Genomic DNA, 17854 nt, shown 5'->3' on the forward strand with positions numbered 1-17854 from the left:
GCGACACCTGCAGTCTGCAGGCCAGAGCGTCAGAGAGAAAGCAGGTACGCAGGAAGAGAGGCCCAGAACTCTGCAGAGGGGCCCATGTGCATCTCCGGCTCCACACCAATCTATGTATTCATAGTGTGAAATTCCATGGGCCAGGCAAAGAATCAGCAGGGAAAGAACAGTGACCAAGGACCTGTGAGCTGAACAACTAGTAAAATTCTCACAGAGTCGGGAGGTGTTCAAGAGCCGAACAACAGTGGAGCTGTAGAGTGGAGAACTCATTCAACTCCTAGAGAACGCGGCGCCTGAGGAAAAGGAGTGCTCCGACCAGCACAGAGGCTACTCTGGACCTGCCCTGGCAAAGCTCTGAAAGCTCCAAAACCATCAAACTGTGCGAGCTGAAAGGGGAAGGAAAAAACACACAACTGTATTTGGAGACTTAACACTCCTCTCTCAATAACTGATGGAAAGGTGGACAGAAAATCAGTGAGGGCTTAGACTTCTGAAACCGGACTATCAACCAACACGACAATTCATATTTTAAAACATCATAGCCATTCACTACACAATCTGTATTCTTTTCAAGGGTATATGGACTAAGATAAATCGGGTCATAAAACCAGTTTAGATACATTTAAAATAACTGAAATCAAACAGCTATTCACTGACCCACAACAAAATGAAATTAAACATCAGTAACAAAAAAAGAAATCTAAAACATCCTCACATAATTGGAAATTAAACACCACGCTTCTGGAACTTCCCTGGCGATCCAGCGGCCCCACGCCACACAGCACAGCCAGAGGAAAACAAGAAAATACAAAGGAAATTAGACATCATTTTGATCTGAATGAGAATAAAAACATGACGTATCCAAATATGGGAGATGCAGCTAAATTAGTGTTTAGAGAAAAGTTTAGTATTAAATGCCTATATTTACGAAAAAGAAGATTCAAAATCAAAAATCTAAGCCGACATCATAAGAAGCTAGAAAAAGCGAAAATTAAACGCAAAGTAAGTTAAAGAAAATAAATAACAAAGGTACAAACAGCAATAAATAAAACAGAAAATAAAGAAGCAAAGGAAAAAAAGGTCTAAGAACCCAAAAGCTGGCTATTTGAAAAATAATTGACAAAGCTCCAGCTATGCTAGTAAAGAGAACAGGCACAGACTGGCCGTATCAGGAATGTCTTACAGACAATTAAGAAATACTATAAACCAGTTTATGCCACTAGACAATTTACACGAAATGTAGAAATTCCTTGAAAAACACAAACTGCCAAAACTGACATAAGAAATTTAGAAGCTGGAGAGCTCTGTTTCTGCCGTTTCTCAGCAAGTCCTCTTCTCTGACCTGCTCTGCAACCCTGGAACTGGGGCCTGTAAACGCTTTCTTTTGCCAGTGAGGAGGGTACCATGGGGACATTCAGAAGCAAGGAGCTTCCATCCCCAAGACAGTGCGCTTTCTTCTTCCTGCTCCCGTGGCGAGCTCACCGCAGCCTCGGGGACACCCTGTGATGCCTCTCTGCCAGGGAGGGCGTGGGACAACCAGAGGCCCTGACCCACCAGGTACTTTCACCAACACACCAGCAGTTTTCCCAGAAAAGCTCCACCGGCACCACAAAGGGGAACTTTCTAAAGTTCAGCAACCTTCCAGGAGGCGGCTTCCCAGTGAGTCTCAAGTCCACCCCCAAAGCCAGGTTGCTGCTTGCCAGCTGCAGCGGCACCATCTCAGCAGTTCTGGGCCATCCACAGAACCAGGGCCACGCCACCTCCAGTGAGATCAGAATCTCAGCTTTGCGTGGAAACCCTCCTCTGGGTGTGCTCCTTCCTTGAGGATTCTGCCCAGCCGAGAGAGCGGCTGTCTCCATGGCGGCCATGTCTGTATTCTTCAGGGGTCTCCTTACTTCTTAGCAGTTAATCCTGTTGCTGCTGCTGCTGCTGCTAAGTCACTTCAGTCGTGTCCGACTCTGTGTGACCCCATAGACAGCAGCCCACCAGGCTCCCCCGTCCCTGGGATTCTCCAGGCAAGAACACTGGAGTGGGTTGCCATTTCCTTCTCCAATGCATGAAGTGAAAAGTGAAAGTGAAGTCGCTCAGTCGTGTCCGACCCTCAGCGACTCCATGGACTGCAGCCTTCCAGGCTCCTCCGTCCATGGGATTTTCCAGGCAAGAGTACTGGAGTGGGATGCCATTGCCTTCTCCGTTAATCCTGTTACTAGTTAATAACTCTCTCTGTGAAGTTTTTCCTAGTGTAGCTTCTGCCTCCTCAGGGACCCTGACTGATACAACTGATGAACTCCATCTAAGATTTAAGAAACTCACAAACTCTTTCAAAAAATAAAGAAAAGGAGGGAACACTTGCCAATTGAGTTTATAAAACATCATCCTGGTACTAAAACCAGACAAAGACATTAAAAAAAAAAAAAAAACTAGACCCATATTCCATGTAAACATAAACATAAAAACCCTTAACCAAATACCAAGGAATCAAATGCACTACTATATACACACAGGGTAAAAAACACCACTTGGTCATGACATATCTCAGGAAGGCAAAACTGTTTTAATATTTAAAAATCAAACATGAAATACCATCTTCACAAAATAAAGGAGAAAAATCATATAACTGTCTGATTAGGTATATAGAAATCATATAACTTTTTGATAAATTGAATCTCTATTCACAATAAAATTCTCCGCACACTGGAAATTGAAGGTAACTTTCCCTAAATAAAGGGAATCTACAGAAAAGAAATATCTACACTATATCTAACACTATAGCTAACATTACACTTAATGACAAAAGACACTTCTTCCCTATGGTCAGGAATACAGCAAGGACATCTGCTCTTATCACGTCTTCCCTGCCTTGTACTAGCAGTCCTAGCCTGTGAAATAAGGCACCAGAAACAAAGCAGACCTACTAGAAATGAAGAAGTAAAACTATCTGTACTTACAGATGATATTATCATATATGTAGAAAAGTCTAAAAATTTTGTTTTTTTTTTAAGCTACTAAAATAAGCAAATTTAGTAATGTGGTGGGACAGCAGGTCAACAAAAGAAAATCAACTCTATTTTGATGCGTGCACAACAAAGAACTGAAAAATAAGGAGAAAACACCATTTACAATAGCATCAAAAAACAAAATATTTAAGGATAAATATAATAAAATATGTATAAAAACTGTACAGTGAAAACTACAGAAATTGTGGAGAAATATTATAGAAAGCCTCAAAGCATGGAGATGGAACATGATCCCAGACTGAAGCGTCGATATTATTAAGATACTCATTCTTCCCATCTGTAATGCTGGTGTGATTCCAATCAAAATTCTAGAAAGGACTTTGCAGAAATATATGAGTCAAAAACTTATAGAAATGTAAAGGATCTAGATTATTCAAAACCATTTTGAAGGACAAAGTTGGAGGATATAAGCTGAGCTCAAATTTTACTATTCGTCACCCCCACTGTATAATCATAAGGGATTTGATTTAGACCATATGTGAACGGCCTAGTAGTCTTCCCTACTTTCCTCAAGTTAAGCCCAAGTTTTGCTGATGATCTGAGCCACAGTCAGCTCCAGATCTTGTTTTTGCTAACTGTATAGAGCTTCTCCATCTTCAGCTGCAAAGAATATAACCAGTATGATTTCGGTATTGACCACTTGGTGATGTTCATGTGTAGAGTCATCTGTGTTGTTGGAAAGGGTGTTTGCTAATGAAGAGAATGTGGTATTTGCCTAAAGACAGACAGACATATCAGTAGAACAGAATACAGAGTCTATTATTGGTTGTACACATGTATGGTCAATTGATTTTTGACAAAGGAAGTCTTTAACAAATGATGCTGGAGAAACTGAATATTCATACAGGAAGAATATGAACTTCAATCCTCATCTCTCTTCATGAACAAAAAGTAATGCACAGGGGATCACAGATCTGAATACAGAAATACACTAAGATTCTAGAAGACAAAGAAAACATCCTTGTTAACTTGGGCCAAACAAATATATCTTCGGACACCAAAAACACACCTATCATAAAAGGAAAAAATGACAAATTGGACTTCCAAATTCAAATTTTTTACTTTTCAGAAGATATAGACTTGGAGAAAATCTACAAAATACATATCTGAGTTTAGAAAACAACTGCACCTGAAATGTATAGCGACCTCTTACAACTCAACAATAAGGCAAGGAGCCGTATTTGTTAAATGAGCAAAAGATTTGAACAAACACTGCATGAGAATATATGAAAGGGAAATAAGCCCTTGAAAAGATGCGCAGCAACTAATGAATTGGAGAAGGCAATGGCACCCCACTCCAGCACTTTGCCTGGAAAATCCCATGGATGGAGGAGCCTGGTGGGCTGCAGTCCATGGGGTCACTAAGAGTCGGACACGACTGAGCGACTTCACTTTCACTTTTCACTTCATGCATTGGAGAAGGAAATGGCAACCCACTCCAGTGTTCTTGCCTGGAGAATCCCAGGGATGGGGGAGCCTGGTGGGCTGCCGTCTATGGGATCGCAGAGTCGGATACGACTGAAGCGACTTAGCAGCAGCAGCTAATGAACCTACTACAGAGTCACAAGAAAGGGTTAAAATTAAAAATAATAATAATAGGAAGCACTGACAAGAATGTAGAGCAACTGAAATTCTCAAACATTTCTAATGGGAGTATAAAATCATACAATTAACTTGGAAATGTTTGATAGTTTCTTATAAAGTTGAACACACACTTCCCAATAGGATCTAGCAATTTCACTTCTTGGCATTTACCCAGAAAAAATGAAAACATATGTCCATACAAAAGCTTGTACTCGAATGTTCATAACAATTTTATTCGTAATTCTAAAGCTGGGGGGACAAATTGTGGTATACCCCTTCAATGGGGCAAATCACTGATATACATAGCACATAAACAAATGTCAAAAACTTCATGATAAGTAAAAGAAATCATTCATAAAAGAGTACAAAGTGTATAATACCGTTTTTATAATGTTTTGGAACAAAGAAAATTTATCAACGTGACAGAAATCAGATCAATGATTGCCTAGGATCAGGGTGGGGTGAGGGTAAATGACTGCATAGGTATAAGAGAGAACTTTCTGGAGTGACAAAACAGTTTGATATCTTGGTTTATCCATTTACCAAGACTCATTGAACTGTACATTTAAAATGCAAACATTTTACTATATGTAAATTACACCTCAATAAAGTTAATTTTTAAAAATATGTAGTGACCTAAACTGGAAATCACTTAGACTGGTTTTAATTTAAAAATTTTCCTCTGTAACCGGGTTTATTCTAAAATTTAGTTTCTTGTCTCTAATGGTAATAAAAAATTCATGTTGGTTTCGCCTACATTAAATCATTATAAATTCAAAAACTGTAGAATTAGTTCAATGAACTTTTAAACCTTCATTATAAAAAAAATTTGTTTTATCCACATGAATAACTGATTTGCTTCAAGGGGGTACACTAATGATTAGATATAAATTATAATGCATGAGAAACACTCTCACCTACACTTAAACATATTTGTACTTCAGTTAAATAAATACTTCTAACCACAACAACATATTAGAGGATGCTCCAGTTCTACACACCAGCAAAAGGTAGGTGGTCACCTATCTCCCAGCACAAGGAGGTGGAAGTATTCATTAATCACTTTAGTTTGTCACCAGTGCCAGGAGAGAAATCAGACCAGAAAGGCACAGTGAAATGAAACAAAAAATGTGCTACAATTTTACCTTTGGACCCATTCACAGCACTGGCTACATGCCAAGGAGCTTTCTTCCTCCTTCCAGCCACCTGGGAAAACGTTCACAGAGTTGTAAGGGTCACAAGACTAAAAGCTGGACCCAAAAGAAAAAAAAAAATGCAGGTAACCCAATTAATCTGCGAACATTTATTACTGTAGAAATATCTTTAGAGGTAGTTACTAATGAGCTATTTTTCAAATCATCTCACTCATCATAATTCAAAAATATATCACTTTAAAAAGGAAAAGAAAAAAGTACTTTCAGAGTGCAGGTGTAACATGTTGGAGTGGTTCCCGCACAGCAGTACCTCCAGGGTCTTCAGCTTCCTATGAGGGCGGCGCAGCCCACGATGAGGACACGCAGTCAGTGTGAACAGACACATCGCCGTCCGAGCGAGCCCTGGCCATCTGCACGGGCAAGTAAGATGGCGAAAGCTACCTCGGCATTAACCCAAGGCGTCAGGGTCTCAACACCCTAACCACTCCCAAGGATGGGACCCGAGTACTTCATGTCCTATGTATGGGACACATCAGGTCATGTTAAAGCGTCATCTGTTTCCCCTTGGAATTAGTTCTAAAATAATCTTCAGGAAGATCAGCAAAAATATATTTTTCTCCTCATTTCCTCTTCATTATTTTTCGCCTCTGAAAGGCTCCTATGTTGATCATCAAAACGAGAATTGGCTCTGAATCAAACCCAAAAAGAAGGACAATGCAGAGTGTCCCATGGCCCTCTGTGGATTAGTGTGAGGCTTCCACACGGAAGTTGTCAAACTGTGCAAATTCAAAGGAATGAGTCCCAATCGCGGCCCAGCCGTTTTCTGGGAAGTTCACAGAGATGTTCTTCCAGAGGGTCTTGCCATTCAGCTTGCCGGAGGAGAAACGACCCTGGAATGGAGAGAGACACACCCCTTAGACACATGGGAAAATGGTCCTCTGAAGCCTGCTGCTCAATGGAAGGGCCACCTACTTAGTGTAGCAAATATGTAGCAAATATTCTTCTCACGCAAGACTCATCAAGGCAATATGATCCCACAACTTTGAGCAGTTTGAAATGCAGGGGAAATTTTCTCAAAGGAAATTCTCATCTATTTATATAAACAGTTCCCAAGACACAAAATCCTCAATATTTCCTGTACTCCCCCAAAATGCTGTAAAATCTGCTGGAATGTAACACTTTTCATAACATCATGATAAATTTGTAGACAAAAGCTCACTAAAATAAAACATATTTCTTATTTACACGTAGTTGCAATTATGTCCTTTGTAGCTTACAGCTACCAGCTCTTCAGACGGTTCAGCAGGGGCCAAGATGTTTATTTAAGGTCTTCATGAAAGAGAATCAGCCCAGCCAGGAGAAGGGTAATTAACCTTCATTTTATTGTTTTATCCTCATGTACAGAATATCACTTTGAGGTCATTTCAAAAGCTCACCCTTATGTTAGAAAAACAGTAACCAGCATTTAAACTGGTGACTGGGAGGGGCAGGGGGAGTGGATGGAAGAAGAGAGAAATATCCACAGGAACAATGTACTGGTCACTGACAGAGAAAGATAAACATAACACCTTTCTCAGACAGCTGCCCTTCCTACTTAGCTAAGTGCCTGGCACACAGCTCTTACCATTATTACAGCTTGCTTGTGAGCAAACATTCACAGCACACTCCTTCCGGCCACATTTAAAACTAGCTAATTTCAAAAGGGTGAAGAGCAAAAGATCCAAAGCGCTAGGCGGAGTCAAAATAAAATCTGCTCTTGAGTCATACACTTATAATGGAAAGGGCCTTCATTTAGTTCTTGTGTTTTATGGCTGCAGACATGGCGACGAGCAATCAGAATCACAGATTTACCAGTGATGCTCAGACCTGAATCTGAGTTGCCCAACTCCACATGCAGAGCCACATACGCTCCCATTACTGCACACCTCACAGCGATCCAGCTCCAGCTCTGAAAGTGCTTGCTGCACCTCTTCCGCCATTGAGGGACTGGTGACTATTACACTGAACCCAGGGCTTGCACACACAAACCCCATTATGCACAGAAGCTCATCTCCCTGCCCCACCCCCAGCATCCGCTGCCCCATCCTCTGACCACCGCTCCCACCCAGCCAGTCAGAGCGCGCCCTCCACTCAGACCTCAGCTCGGTCACCACCTCCAAGAGGCCTTCCCTGGCCGCTGTCTGGAGAATCTGGCAGGGAAGCTACTTTATCTCATTATCCCATTTTTACTTTCACAGTTTTATTTGCTTATTTATAGCAGGAGTCAGCCAGCTCTGGCGCACAGCCCAGCCACCTATTTTTATAAATTCAGTGGAACACAGCCACCCCGGTTCATCCACCTACTGTCAAAGGCTCCATTCTCCCTACAAAAGCAGAGCTGAAGAACTGCAAAGTACACCACAGGGCGCTCAAGGCCTAAAATAGTTCCTTTTTGGCCCTTTACAGAAAAAAAAAAAAGAAAAACTTACTAACTCTTGTCCCAGAAGAACAGAGGCTCCGAGAGAGCAGGAATCTTGCCTGTCTAGTTCACTACTATATCCCTAGTACTTAGAACAGTACATATAGTAGACTCTTGATAAAAATGTGTTGAGTGAAAAAAAAATAAAAATCATCTAACTCTCAAACAACCCACAGAGCTTACTTCCATTTTAAAGATAAGGACAGAGGTTCACAAAGGTGAAATAACCCAGACCCACACTAGCATCCCAAGGACTAGTGGTTTGCTGGCATCACGGCAGGTTCTCTGCCTGTTTTCCACTGTTTATCACACTTTCCCCATCTCATTTGATAACATAAAATGTTAAAAAAAAAAAAAAAAAAAAAGACACAAGAAAAGAACATTTTACCTCCAGGAACTGGGATTGGCAATACTTACATTCAGAGTTAAAGTGAGTGTATACCATTTTTTTGCTGTAACATCAGCATGTCCTAAACTATATATGATCCATCCAGCTGTAACACAAAAAGATTATCCTAGTTGGCACATTTTTAAAATCTAAATCACTGAATCGCAGAACTCACTGGGGGTTCTTAGGTACATCCATATGTAGCAAAGTCGGTCATAATAAAGATTGACATTTCCAAGATTTAAATCTACAACTGATTTAAAACAAAAAAACATCCTTCATTGAGGAACTCAACATGCAGAGATCCTACCCTGAGCAATAACAATACATGAGCTCACAAGAAAATGAGCAAAATAAACTTACAAACCAAGCAGGGTACATGATGCCTTAGCATGTATATTCAGGTCTGTATGTACACCTGATCGGACCAAATATAGAAGATAAGCAGGAACAGTCAAAAAACTACCATAAGATTTCCAGGTAGTGTAACTCACTACAAGGTAATATTAATTGCATTAGAGAATTAGAGAGAAAATAATGTCAATTTTTGAATGTATTATATTTGAATGCCTGACAGAAACTCAGGATGAGATGTTCAATGGGCAGTTTAAGACACAGGGCAGTGGGGACTGAAGACAGAGATTTAAATCTCTAGTTCCACTTCTTCCACTACCTCATTTTGAGACCTTCAGCAAATCAATTAACCTCTCTGGCACTCTCTTTTGGATTGGAAAATGCGAGGTACCTTCCAGACCAGTCATGCTATGATTATGCAATTTCTATTCTAATGTCCTTATTACCCACTCGCTCTTTAACTTCTGTTTTATCACTGGAGCCCTTTAACCTAAGGAAGAAGCAAAGGGGGAAAACAACAGGAGACAAGACTTTTTATTAATGCAGGATGAAAGTCAAGAGACTTTGAATCAGAAAGAGTCACCAATAAGATCTAGTTTCAACAGAGTGGTGTGTACCCAAACCAAAGTGAAGTGGATGGAATTCAACTTGAACAGATTATAAGTACCTACTCTAGATAAAATACTATTATACATAAGACAGAGACTGTTAAGATGAATAATAAAGTCAAGCTGTTTTCAAGTTATTGACTAAATTAGGAAATAGGGTATCTCCATTTTAAGCCAGTTAATTCTTCCCTTTATATTTCCATAAGCACACCAGCAACATTCTTATACTTCTGCTTTTTTTTTTAATTTCCTGAGTATTCTCTCCTTACCCCCACACCCTACTCTAACAGCCTAGCTCAAGGCTACAATACCGGAGAGACTTTGCACAATTTCCTCTTTCACTGAGCTGCCTCTGTACTAATTAATTAACACTATAATATGGAATCGTTTGGTGTTTGCTTACACATGTTGAATCTCTTCCCAATTAGATGCTCAAACATGGTGAGGTATTTCACTACTCCCATAGGTAAAAAGCAGACACTCACATCAACATATCACATAGTAAATCACGTGCTACAGAAAAATGCACTTACCTAGATCGCCTGTGACTCTGTAGGTTCCATTTGCAAAAATCCAGAAGAAAATCCCCCTGGCACTTCTAATCAAAATACCACCTTTATTGACTCTTCCAGCAATGAACACACCTCCCTTCTCAGGGGTCTCTATGTACACATCACATTTTATAGTCAGATTGGACCTGCAGAACCAAAGTGTTAGTGCTTTTAATTATGTCATTTCAAATGCAGCACCAATGGCTCACTTCACAGCCACATGCTTCCAAACTTCTAACTGAGGGAAGGATGTGTTTCGCTAAGTCCACATTAATAGCACGTATGGGCTTCAAGAATCTTCACCAATAATGGTTTTAAATTTTACATGACTAAAGTCAAGTCATTTCATTGCCTCTTTTAAATGACTTACTACTGGAAAATAATATTTATTGTTTTCAAGTTTCCTAAGAATATATTTCCTGTATTTCTATAATAAAATAACTTCTTACTCTAAGAATATAATAAGATTCCATTTTTTTCTAGGAATACCATAAAAGATAGGTTTCCACTAAGTCTGAGCAAAAACGTTTATTATTTACATCAGCAAAGAGAAGCAGTGAAGGCTACGTATTAGGAGCCTCTGGGAAAAGTTACTTTGAAGCTAATTTTTACATTTAACCCTAACAAGACTTAAAAACAACAGAAGAAAGATCTAAAATTATTTTCTCTGTCAAGTCAGAGTCAACTCTCCCTTGACTCTATAGCAGGCGTTTTCAGACTTGAGCCCCATGGAAATCACCCTGGAGGGCGTGTTTGATTCCGCCTGCCAGCCCCACTCTCAGGGTCTGACTCAGCAGGTATAGGGTGGGCCCTTGAACCTGCGTGTCTAACAGACTGCCAGGTGACGCTGATGCTGCAGGTCCAGAAACCTCACTCCGAGAACCATTTTCCCCTACAGGGTATCTCTGCCTACGAAGAGGCAGTAACAGCCGGGTTTTGGCAGTGCTGACTGACAGAGTATACCAAAGGAGGAGAAAGATTGAGCCAAACAGGAGCTAACAGAGCATCATCAATGAGCTCTCCTCCAGGCTTCCTTTCACAAATGCCACCAGATTTCTTTTGCAGTGATTTGTTGTTATTTAGCTGCTAAGTCGTGTCCAACTCTTTGTGACCCCAAGAACTGCAGCCCACCACGCTTCCCTGTCCATGGAATTCTCCAGGCAAGACTACTGGCGTGGGTTGCCATTGCCTTCTCAAGGGATCTTCCTGACCCAGGGATCAAACCCAGGTCTCTTGCATTGGCAGGCAGATTCTTTACTGCTGAATCACCAGAGAAGCCCACAATCACCCCAATCCAACATGACCTCTGAAAACAATTCCCCTCCTACTCAAATTTTAAGTGCAAATGGGAAAGAATTAGCTTGCACACAGCCAAGCAATAAAGCAAGCAATTTATCTAAAATGAAGAATGCCAAGAAATATATTTTTTGAAATGGGGAGAAACTGGATCTAGAATTATGTAGTTTTTACATTTCTCATCACTGAATTTTGCACAGGGAAATGTTACTTGTAAAGGAAAATATAAAAAAGAAGCACCTACAACAGGTACACAACCATCAGGAAAATCCTCATTTAATCAAAGCTGGGCTACTTTACGGGAAGATCAAGTGCTAAGTAACTAGAGCCCAGTCTCTCCTGTGTGTCCTCCCCCTGCAGAGCGTGCTCTTCTCTGTGCAGATCACCACCAGCACGAGACCACCTGGGACCGGACTGGTTCCCCTACCTCTAAATCCCCTACCTCTCATTATCATGGTGCTGGTTCATCAGAACCTGTCAGCACCATAAACTCATTCTATTTAGTGCGAGAGTGAGAGAAGATCAAATGTTTTCCTTTTTTTACATCACGTTCCATAATAAATTATTCTTACATCAGAACTTACACACAATTTTACAGATAATGAATAAAATAGAATAAAAATTTGGCTTCATCTTCCAAAGCCATAACCCCTCAGAAGTGCTGAGAAAATAAAAACCAGCCAACATATTGAGCAAATTTGATCAAAAGGATTCAAGAGTTCAGGTCTGTTCAGAAAAAGATAATTTTGTGATTGTCCTCAGATTCCAGCCAAAGCTTACTAATAAGATGAAAGTCTGAAGTAGCTTTGGGAAAGTCCACCCTCTGTAGTCAAATTACTGCGCTGACACTTAACTAAATCTAAACGTGAGGGAGAAGGAAATGGCACCCTACTCCAGTACTGGAAAATCCCTGGACGGAGGAGCCTGGTGGGCTGTAGTCCATGGGGTCGCTAAGAGTCGGATACGACTGAGCGACTTCACTTTCACTTTTCTGCATTGGAGAAGGAAATGGCAACCCACTCCAGTGTTCTTGCCTGGAGAATCCCAGAGATGGTGGAGCCTGGTGGGCTGCTGTCTATGGGGTCGCACAGAGCCAGACACGACTGAAGCGACTTAGCAGGAGCAGCAGGGCTTCCCTGGTGGCTCAGCTAGTAAAGAATCCACGTGCAAGGCGAGAGACCTGGGTTCAGTCCCTGGGAGAAGGGAATGGCCACCCACTCCAGTATTGTGGCCTGGAGAATCCATGGACAGTCCATGGGGTCGCTAAGAGTGGGACACAACTGAGCGACTTCACTTTCACTTTCATGCATTGGAGAAGGAAATGGCAACCCACTCCAGTATTCTTGCCTGGAGAATCCCAGGGACGGGGGAGCCTGGTGGGCTGCTGTCTATGGTGTCGCACAGAGTCGGACACGACTGAAGCGACTTAGCAGTAGCAGCAGCAGCAAACGTGAGGGAAATTCTGTTCTAAACACAGTCCTAAGAACTGATGGCACCCAGCATGCATAGAGCTAATTGACTGGAATAGCACTATAAATACACTCTAACTTTCTGGTTCCTGCCCTCAGGGAGAAGACAGTGATTAAAACAAGGCTGTGAGAGGAAGTCCAAGGAGCAGGGGCTACAGCGAGGGACAGACCTGGCCTCTTGCCCTGGTTCTGAATTTAAGAGTATGGGATCTTGAACAATCTTACCCCGACGCCTCAGTTTCCCAGTCTGTACGGTAGGCAGGGTGCTGCCTTCAGCATAAAGCAGCCATCAGAAGCACAGACCAGTGTTCAGTGTTACCCAGCTTCCACTCCCTCCTCTCCCTCCTCTCCCTGCAATACACCGGCATCACGGCCGGGGACAGAAATGAACGTGGGATGCGTATGCATCTCTCAGCAGCTCCGGCTCCCCTGCACCCAGAATAGGATGATGAGAAACAAAACAAAGTAAACAGGATGAGAGCAAATTTTACAAGGCTTTGGAATCAGGCCCGGAAATGTGTATTGGGTTCGGCAGCAGGCGGGGATCTCGGTGTGTTCCTGAGCAGCGAAACGACAGGAGGGGGGCAGAGCTAAGAAGGACAGAAGCATGACTGCAGTTTTCTGGTTCTTTTTCTTTCAGAATATGTCACTCTTTCCTTCTCTCCCCACTTCACTTCATCCCCCCTTCCCTACCTCCTTCCCCACTGCAATAGTAAGATTGAGTACTGCTATGTAAATACTGCAAAACCTTCAAAGTTACAAAGAGTTTTGGTTAATCATCTCTCTTTTAAAATGAAATTCTCTCAACCTTTCTAGATTCTCAGCCAGAAACAAAACATTTGGGGTTCAGAGAGAACTTCATGTAGAATATTCACAGGCATGGGGGATAAGGGTTGGCCCACAAAGTATCTATGGAGGCTGGCTTCCAGACTAGTGGTCAAAATATAGCAGGGCCCATCCCTTAGACAAATAAACTCAGTCACCTGTCTTACAATAAGATCATTAGTTAAAAAAAAAAAAAAAAAGAGGAAATCACAAAGCCCAGTGACATGACCAGAATATCCAGATAAAGTGTCTAGTACAGAGATTAAATTGCCAACATCCATTGAATCATCAAGAAAGCAAGACAGCTCCAGAAAACCATCTACTTCTCCTTTATTGACTATGCCAAAGCCTTTGACTGTGTGGATCACAACAAACTGTGGAAAATTCTGAAAGAGATGAAATACCAGACCACCTTACCAGCCTCTCTGAGAAATCTGTATGCAGGTCAAGAAGCAACAGTTAGAACTGGACATGGAACAACTGACTGATTCCAAATTGGGAAAGGAGTACGTCAAGGCTGTATATTGTCACCCTGCTTATTTAACTTATATGCAGAGTACATCATATGAAATGCCAGCTTGGATAAAGCACAAGCTAGAATCAAGATTGTCAGGAGAAATATCAATAACCTCAGATATGCAGATGACACCACCCTTATGGCAGAAAGTGAAGAAGAACTAAAGATCCTCTTGAGAAAGTGAAAGAAGAGAGTGAGAAAGTTAGCTTAAAGCTCAACATTCAGAAAACTAAGATCATGGCATCCGGTCCCATCACTTCATGGCAAATAGATGGGGAAACAATGGAAACACAGACAGACTTTATTTTCTTGGGCTCCAAAATCCTTGAAGATGGTGACTGCAGCCGTGAAGTTAAAAGACACGCACTGCTTGGAGAAAAAGCTATGACCAACCTAGATGGCATATTAAAAAGCAGAGACATTACTTTGCCAACAAAGTCCAGTCAAAGCTATGGTTTTTCCAGTAGTCATGTGTGGATATGAGAGCTGGACTATAAAGAAAGCTGAGCAGAGAATAATTGATGCTTTTGAACTGTGGTGTTGGAGAAGACTCTTGAGAGTCCCTTGGACTGCAAGGAGATCAAACCAGTCAATACTAAAGGAAATCAGTCCTGAGTGTTCATTGGAAGGACTGATGTTGAAGCTGAAATTCCAATACTTTGGCCACCTGATGTGAAGAACTGACTCATTGGAAAAGACCCTGATGCTGGGAAAGATTGAAGGCGGGAGGAGAAGGGGATGGCAGAGGATGAGATCGTTAGATGGCATCACTGACTCGATGGACATGAGTTTGAGCAAGCTCCGGGAGTTGGTGATGGACAGGGAGGCCTGGAGTGCTGCAGTCCATTGGGCTGCAGAGAGTCGGACATGACTGAGCGACTGAACTGAAATGAACAGAGATGCTGGTATAAACAGTATTTCTGTTGTATAAAAAGATAATCCACCAAAGTCATCCTAAATTAGGTAAGAATTCTTTATCCTAATAATTATTCATGGTGCTATAATGGTTCCAGAAACTTTGGATAACTGAAAGTTTCTCAAGATTTATATCAGAGCTTGTGACTAGAACTGCATTTCATAACACAGATTAAGGCTCTGCAGAAGGGATAGAGACTTTCTACAGCATTCCTCATATAAAGAATTCAAGGCTTTCTTCCAAATTATCTTCCCTTCCCTGTCCAATTTCCAGGCTACAGATATGGCTATTTTGTGACTTCGCATTAATAGTTACTATCACTAAGCCTGAAATGCTTGTATTTTATGTCTCACGGTGGAGGTATACTAGTTAAATTCACTAGCCAACTGAAAGCTGATTTGCTTTTTACTATTGCCATCTACTGTCACCTTGTAAACAGATTTTGCACAAAGGCTAAAACAGTGTAATTCAAGTATGGGTCCAGCAGGTGGCAACACCAGATCAACGGAGCAACTCTCCAGCAAAAACAAAAGCTTAAAAACAACATGCATATCACAAAGTCTGCTGCTGCTGCTAAGTCGCTTCAGTCGTGTCCGACTCTGTGCGACCCCACAGACGGCAGCCCACCAGGCTTCCCCGTCCCTGGGATTCTCCAGGCAAGAACACTGGAGTGGGTTGCCATTTCCTTCTCCAGTGCATGAAAGTGAAAAGTGAAGTCGCTCAGTCGTGTCCAACTCTTAGCGGCCCCATGGACTGCAGCCCACCAGGCTCCTCCATCCATGGGATTTTCCAGGCAAGAGTGCTGGAGTGGGGTGCCATTGCAAAGTCTGCTTATGCGTAAATTTTACATTATAACTGGGGCCAAAGCCCTCAGATTTCACATTAAAACCAATCTTACCCTGCAACGATTACTATTAAATTGGGGAAATCTGAGGGAAGGACGCCGAACAACAGCAAAACGACCGGCTGGTCTGCGCCCACTGTGACAGTCAACAGTTATCACAGACCTCTTAGGCTCCTGGACAAGGAGGGCTGTTGTGGAGTCCTGGCTTCAGAAAGTACCTGACGACATTACAAGGTTATTTCACCACATCTATGGTAAAGACGAGGTCAGTTTTACATACCATGAGTAATCCCCGATAACGCTGATGGTGTTGAACGCATCGGCAGCCCACGTGATGGGCCTCTGATTGAGAACCTGCCGCAGTGTGAAGCGATGGTCTCCGGGGTCTTCCATATTCACGTAGTATTCAAACACCCCAGTCTGGTCAGCAAAATTCGGAGCTTCACTAAAGAACGGGTAATCTGTTCAGAACACAATAAATTGTGTGTTGAGTTATCAAATCATTACAGCATCTCTCCTCTCTAATGTTTTCTGGTACATTCTGATATACTTTTGAAAAGTTTTAAATAGGCAAATGATATTTTTTATTGTTGTTCAGTCACTAAGTCATGTCCAACTCTTTGCGACCCCATGAACTGCAGCATGCCAAACTGCCCATGGGATTTCCCAGGCAAGAATACTGGAGTGGGTTGTCATTTCCTTCTCTAGGGGATGTTCCCAACCCAGGGATTGAACCCGTATCTCCTGCATTGGCAGGCAGATTCTTGAACACTGAGCTACCAGAGAAATGATACTTATAAATAGTCAAAGGGTAGGGTTTAGGTAATTAAAGAGCTACGGACTTTATGTCATCTTTATTAAATACCAATATGATCAGTCGGACATACAGACTTTACATATTCAATCCATGCAAATGCTTAAGAGGAAAGATCCTGGTTCAGGAACACGCAGACCTGGGTTCAAAGTCTAGCTCAGTCAGTTCCCAAGGCAAGTTGTTCAACTGCCCTGACTTCCCAGTTTCAATGGTATGAAAGTGATACGCACTCAGTAGAAACTGTACCTCAAACTTTGGATTTTGATGAGCACACCCTCTCGTGATGCGGGCAGTGGCCGTGAGCAGCAAAAAGCCACAGCGCCGTCAGCCACACAATCACGAGGGTAAACAGCAGAGTCGCTGAGCACCACTGTGGACCCTGACGGCCGTCCTGGGCTCACTTTCTTTACAGCATCGGAAGCGACAGGAGACACACCACACCTTGTTGGGCTTTGTTAGAGGATTCTGCCCAACTGCTGGGTCACATAGGTGTTTGGAGCCCACTGAAGGTAGGCTAGGCTGAGTTAACAGGTTTGGTAGGCGAAGTAGATTAAAGTACATGAAGTACATTTTTGACTTATGGTATTTTCAACTTACGGTGAGTTTATCAGGACCTAACCCTACTGTAAGTTGAGTAAGGTCTGTATAACTTTCACTCCAACAATAACCTCTAAATTTTTTCTGGCACTGCAAATTACAAGACCCTCAAGTTGCGATGTTACTTGGAAGTAACAGAAATTAGGGCCCTTTTACCACATAGAGATTTAGAACTAAATCAATGCACTTCTCACAGACTCCATCTTGCACCAGTTTGATAGGTAGAAATCTATCCATTACTGCTGAAAATGGGAACCAAGTTAAGTGTCAGTACAAAGACTTACCAATGTTGAAGTTATCCTCATAGACAGAGGGGAAGCGCTGGGACTTGGGAGGTGGCGGGAAGCTGCCTTTGCGGCCGGAGGTGAGCGTGGTGAGGGTGAACAGCTCGTCCTCCTGCAGCTCCAGGGTGAAGCTGCCACCGCTATCGAGCAGCTGAGAGAGAAACAACACTGTGGTCAA

The 17854-nt window shown here is 42.1% G+C and overlaps 1 protein-coding gene across 4 annotated transcripts in view; it reads right to left on the reverse strand.

Moving 5' to 3' along the window:
- Window positions 1-4807: 4807 nt before the first annotated feature.
- The window catches only part of GALC (galactosylceramidase), a 57656-nt gene continuing 44609 nt past the window's right edge, over window positions 4808-17854 (reverse strand). For all 4 annotated transcript variants that reach the window (XM_061429627.1, XM_061429630.1, XM_061429628.1 and 1 more), the window contains 5 exons: window positions 17677-17827; window positions 16262-16442; window positions 10097-10260; window positions 8631-8707; window positions 4808-6645 (listed from right to left, as the gene is read on the reverse strand). In XM_061429627.1, the coding sequence (XP_061285611.1) occupies window positions 6499-6645; window positions 8631-8707; window positions 10097-10260; window positions 16262-16442; window positions 17677-17827 (720 nt within the window). In that variant the 3' untranslated portion in view covers window positions 4808-6498. The remainder of the gene's footprint in view (window positions 6646-8630; window positions 8708-10096; window positions 10261-16261; window positions 16443-17676; window positions 17828-17854) is intronic.

This window comes from Bos javanicus, chromosome 10, assembly GCF_032452875.1.
Source record: "Bos javanicus breed banteng chromosome 10, ARS-OSU_banteng_1.0, whole genome shotgun sequence".
NCBI lineage: Eukaryota > Metazoa > Chordata > Mammalia > Artiodactyla > Bovidae > Bos > Bos javanicus.